Source organism: Belonocnema kinseyi, chromosome 2, assembly GCF_010883055.1.
Source record: "Belonocnema kinseyi isolate 2016_QV_RU_SX_M_011 chromosome 2, B_treatae_v1, whole genome shotgun sequence".
Classification (NCBI taxonomy): Eukaryota; Metazoa; Arthropoda; class Insecta; order Hymenoptera; family Cynipidae; genus Belonocnema; species Belonocnema kinseyi.
Window position 1 is genome coordinate 132,509,600 of NC_046658.1, and position 6,193 is coordinate 132,515,792.

At 34.4% G+C, this 6,193-nt stretch overlaps 1 protein-coding gene across 1 annotated transcript; it reads left to right on the plus strand.

Moving 5' to 3' along the window:
- The first annotated feature begins 1,898 nt into the window (after nucleotides 1-1,898).
- Nucleotides 1,899-3,158, plus strand: LOC117182989. Its single transcript, XM_033376116.1, has one exon. The coding sequence runs from the start codon at nucleotides 1,899-1,901 to the stop codon at nucleotides 3,156-3,158; it is 1,260 nt and encodes a 419-aa protein (XP_033232007.1).
- The last annotated feature ends 3,035 nt before the right edge of the window (nucleotides 3,159-6,193 follow it).

The window sequence follows — 6,193 nt, forward strand, 5'->3', positions numbered from 1 at the left end:
TAACCTTAATTCAGGGTTTTGAAGGAATAGACTTAAACATTGAAAAATGTCATTTTCCAGAATTTTTCATTTTATAAAGCTACTGGTATTAGTAAAAAGAAAATTGTAAAATAGCAAATTCTATTTTTTATATTAGTCCTACTCTCCCACGGTGGGCATGTAGGAGTCTTTTAAAAACATATTAGTTGTACCTTACGATTATTCCGAGACAAAAAAAAAACATCCCTGGAGAAATTGTTAAATACACTTTTCATTTTGTTGCTTTCAGATCATTATGTTTCAGTTGAATAACTTAATCTTCCATTTATGCACTTGCGGAGCTTAACACATTCAATATCAATATACCCAAAGTCCAAAAATTGCTCTCCTACCTTTATCCCGACTTTTGTCTCACAAAATTTCCGATACTCTCTTTATTTTCGTTATGTCTTTGAAATAATCGCGAGGCATCACAATTTTAGATCTTTCAAGTTAAGCTCAATCCAAGTCTAGTATATGCCCTGAGATTTAATTTTGGTTATTCTCAAAGAAAGTCACACTAAAAAATTTTTCTCAGCTGAATGGTACAAGAGAACAGTTTTGAGAACAAATTTGCCCATTTTTTTATTGTTTCATCTTATGGTGCAAGTCATAATTCTAAATATTTCTAATCATTAGGATAGAACCCAAATACGACTCAGAGTAAAGGATAAGCGAAGCCGAAAATAATAGGAAATGAAATCGTAGATGTGAACATTCTGATTCTCGATAATGCAAGGATTACGGAACCAAATGTTCTCCACTTAGATTTTGGAGACACCTTGTCTCTGTCTGATGCACCTCTCGATATTACTCTGCCTGTGATAAACGACAGTAAGTACGCTGCACACAACCTCAACCTAAACTTTTTTCACAGTTAAAGAAAAAAATCACTGTAGAAAATAAATAGAAGAAGTGGGCTTCCAACCTACTTAATTTGCGGTACTGATAATTTTACTTCAATGTAATTATGTTTTTGGAGGAAAAATTTAATTAAATTTTTTATAGAACAAGAGATCTTACTCTGTATGCTCTATGGTTTCCTTTCCCGTAGAGCGTACGGAGTGAGATTAGAGGTTATAGACACTTAGCTAGTTCCCATTAGCCTCTGATGCTATAATAGATTCGTTTAAAAATTTACAGAAGATATTCACGGTACAGAAGCTTATCTATCGGAAAATGATGTCATGGTTTTTGATTTTAATGAAGAACCACCTGCTGAAAAAACAAGAAACATGAGAGCACAGGAGGATAATGGTAATTCAGTCATGAAATAATTTATTGATAGAATTGAGATTTCATTTTTATAAAAATTGTTCCACTCCGTTTTCGGGATTTTCTCGCTTAGATTTATACCAGTTTTTAACATATATTTTCAGATTACATAGACAAAGACGACAACTACGAGCCATCTGCTATTTCGGTTCTTGAAGAAAGAGAGCTTACGGATATTTACAAAATTGACATACCAGCAAATATATTGCCGCAAGGGAAAGCCGCTTCTAAAGCATCTACGTTAATTGCGCCTGCTACTTCCACGAAAATGAGGGAAAATGTTTGTTATTTCTGTCGATCAGAAGTAAGAAGAATGGCCCGTCACCTTACTACTGTTCATAAAAATGAGGAAGAAATTAAGAAAATACTACTGTTACCACCTGGAAATGAGACGAAAAAAAACACGCTGGATTATTTCAAAGATCAGGGGAATTATCAATATGATATAGACTCCTAAAGAAACAAAGGGAATTTAGTTGTCAGGAAGAGTCCAGAGGAAGAAAAAGGTGGGTCTGATTTTTTTCCATGCGCTAAGTGCCACAAAATAGTGCTCAAAACTTCTTTAAAGAAGCATTTCAAGAAGTGCACGAATATTAACAGTCAAAATGACCGATGTCCCACAATTGGGAAGAATAGTCCTTAACAGCTGCCATCCTAATGCATCAGAAGATATGCGGAGGAGAATATTACCTAGGTTACATCAAGACGATGTAGCTGATATTCTCTCATTAGACGATCTTCTCATCATATATGGAAACAACTTGTGCGAGAAGTACAAGGAGCAGCATCTTGCCTTAATGATAAAGAGCCGCTTAAGATTGATGACACGCGTCTACATTGCAGCGAAAGCAATTAATTACACCATCTTAGACTTGAAGTCTATGATAAATCCACAGATGTATAAAACGTTTATTCAAGCAATTCACAAAGTTGCTGAATTTGATGAGGAAACGGATCGATATAAAAAACCGAATGTCGCTAGCAGCATCCGAACTTTGATGAAAGATATTGTCGACATCTTCATAAATAAGTGCATAATGACCATGGAGGATAAAAAACAAAAAACGGCAGGAAATTTTCTACACTTGCATTCCAAGCTCTTCCGAATAAGAGTTAATAACACAGCGAAAAATTCGAAAATCGAATTAAATAGAAGAAAAATTATTCAGCTTCCAAGCCTCCATGACATAAAAACATTGCTGCAGTATACGAAAAGCTTAAGACATAGCGCCCTCAAGAAATCGGACGCACATGGGTTTTCGTACCCTGTCTTTAAAGTGCTTGCGGAGACATGCCTTCTGGGCATGATGATTTTTAATCAACGAAGACCAGGAGAAATGCAGATGGTGGAAGTTCAGGATTTTAAACTGCATTCGACAATCGATGAGCGCACAAATAAAGAGCTGTTCCAATCGATGAGCAAACAAGCACGAAAAGCTCTCGTGCAATATGTGCGCTTTTCCATCAGGGGAAAATTAAATCGACCTGTTACAGTTGTACTCTGCCAGGATTTACTCCACTCCGCGAAAACTATCCTTCATCATAGAGAAGAAGCAAACATACCGGCAAGCAATAAGTATATTTTTGAGCTTCCGAGTCAGGATGCGAAAAAGGACAAGCTTCTCGATGCTTGTCACTTGATGAGGAAGTATAGCAAAGCATGCGGAGCGAAAGAGCCTCATCTTTTAAGGGCAAAAAAATTAAGGAAACATATCGCAACAACATGTCTTCAGCTGAAGGTTACGGCGATGGCGATGACGAAGACGAGTTTATTGAGAAAGAACGCGATAGTGATCAAGACTCGCTTGTTGACGAAGCAGGTGTCGCACCAGATGAAGGTTTGGAGAGGGAGGATTCATAAATAGGTCGAGATGAAGAATCGCCCGAGAGTCTAGATGAATGGATGGGAGAGAGCTCCAAAAGACGAAGAGGTACAGGTAATCTTAGATAATATTAAGTTGTCTGAAGCATAATTCGTCTTTATACTTATTTCTTTACAATTTCAGTTTTAAATGCAGCACCCATAAAACGCGTTCGCTGGACCCAGGAAGAGCAAGATGCTATAGTGTCAGTATTTGGGCACTATATGACCCAGAAAAAGGAACTTCCAAGCAAGAAGGCGATTAGTGAAGTCCTCGACGGTAACGTCACTTTAAAACGCCGAACCAAACAGCAGGTTTAGTCGTGGCTCAACAATCAACAGTTGAGGTAAGCAAATTTCTACTAAACACATTATTTGATTGAATAAAATTGGCTTTTTATGACAAGGAGGGGGGTAAATTTCAATAATAATTTTAGATTATTGTCTCTATTTTTTACCTTTTTCTACGAATGTGTCAACATTTTTCAAGTGGGAACTTTTTTTTAAGGGTTGTGATTTTTCTTCGGGAATGCGTGATAAGCTAGAGTTTTACATTAATAAAATGGTCCTAAAACATTTTTGCAAAGTTTTAATTTTTTAAGTCGTTGTTATCATTTAACTCTCAGCATTGTTCTCGTAATTAATTTTTTTCTCTTGATCGGTTAAAAATATCGCTATAATTTTTTGCATGTTTCCTTAAATATGTTAATTCTGTGCAATAAAAATCATCTTACCATTGTTGCATAAATATTAATGAAATTAGCAACCATTTTCATAAACAAATAAAGTTCGTTCTAACTTCTCAATTGATTTAAATGCTTTACTTGACTAATTACGATAGCTCGTTGAACTTCGTTGAACTTCGTTGAACTTCGTGTAAGATTCTGCCGGTGGAGACACGTTACAGCATACAGCAAAATTGTTGTATCATACGTCGCGCGGAATGGAGCGCGGAACGTCAACACGAAAACACGCACAACTTTTGATGATATGCGAGTTCCCTATTTTTTATGCCAAAATCTTCGTAATTAAACGAGTTATCGTAATTATTCAAGTAAAGCTTTGCAATCAATTGAGAAGTTAGAACGAATTTTATTTGTTCATAAATATTTTTGCTAATTTCACAATTATTTATGCAACAATGGTAAAATGAGTTTTATTTCATAGAGCAAACATATTTGACGAAGCCGAAAAAAAATTATGGCGATAATTTATACCAATCAGAAGCACCAAATTAATTACGAGAACAATGCTAAAAAAGTTAAATAACATTAACGACTCAAAAAATGAAGATTTTGCAAAAATGTTTGCGGGCCATTTTATTTATGTAAAACTTTAGCTCATCATGCATTCCTAAAGAAAAATCATAGCCAATCCAAAAAAAGTAGCGCACTTGACAAGTTTTGACATATATTAATGAAGCGAAGGCCTGTTCCGGATTTTCTATGTTTTTATTAGAATATTGCCAACATGTTTCGACTCGGATCCGTGTCCTACTCCAGGCGAACTTTTGCAGAGGATACAATGTATTGTGAATATTTTCTTCTATTTGACTAAAAACAGAGTCAAAGTAATACAATGAAGTGAGCAAAATGTGTTTACCAAATTTTATTACTTTAATTCTATTTAAAGTCAAAAAGAGAAGAAACAATGTATATTGCATTCTTTTTATTGCTGCGCCTATATATAAAACCAGTACAAAAACAAAAAGTTGTGAGATGAATTAATTTCTTGGCGAGTAGTCTAAATTTAAGTTTGAGTTGAACGATATTTAAAATAATTCTTAATAGTTCAAATTTATACGTTATCACCACGTAGAATAGAATAAGGTTTAACTACGGATAGACGTGGTGCGGTGTAATCGACATATATGAACCAAAAAATTCGTTGGAATAAAATTTAAAAATGTTACATTTACTTCTACAGAAGATTGCAATATGTGCGAATGACTATGGTCACGTCGAGAGAGACCGGCGCACTGATTTAATAAGCGACTAAATTTTGAACTCTTTCACACTATTATATTTATTTAAATTGCAATTATACAGTACACACGATTATATATAGTTTATACTTTATTATATACATGCAGGAATATTATATTACAAGGTGAAACAGAAAAATATGATTAAAGTAAATCTGGTGAAACCATTCCTTTTAATTAAATCTGAGTAGTAAGAAAATTGAAACGTTTGAAATTGAATTATTTACAATTAAAAGATTGAATATGAAAAGAAATATTAGTTTAAAACTGAATAACTTTAGATCGATAGAGGCTAGAAAGCTAAAAAATAAACACTGTAATCTTAATGCGCAAAAATTGAAATATAAATAATTTTGGGGTTATCTTTTAAAATGTTTTTAAAAAAAGAAACATTAAAAATATATCTCTTTTTCTCATCAAAAATATAAAACCGTAAAATTCAGTAATTAAAATTCAACAGTTTAAAAAATTTTAGAACTTATATTCCAAAACTTTTATAGATGCTTGGGTCGTTTCTATAAATATTGTTGCGTCCACTCCCGTGTAGAAATTATGTCCGGTTTCGGGCCGGATTCCGGGAGGGTTACCTTGCTTGTATCCGGAATCTGGGCAGGCTGCCCGGTCGGATTCCGGTTGGTTTCGTCACGCTGCGCTGGTTGGATCCCGGCCGGGTTACCCAATCGGATCCCGGATACAAATAGCGTAACCCGGTCGGAATCCGACCGGTTTTTGACTGGGCTTCTTGGTCGCATTTTACTGGAGCTTTTTTATTACAGCGAACATATTCTACCAACTGATAGAGATAAGAATCTTTGTCAGCACTTATTTGCACCTGTAAAAAGATATTGGAAATTCAATTTAAGAACCGCATTCATAATAATAAATATATTAACTACAAACATTGTTTCGATGTAGGTACTAAAATATAGGTTATGATTCTTAAGTTTCTGTAGGAATTTGCATTGTAAGAAATTAAAGTTAAATTGAATAACAAATTTACCTTGAGCGTAACTTAGTTTGCATAGGTTTTTTTTACAAGAGTCAAAATAAATTTC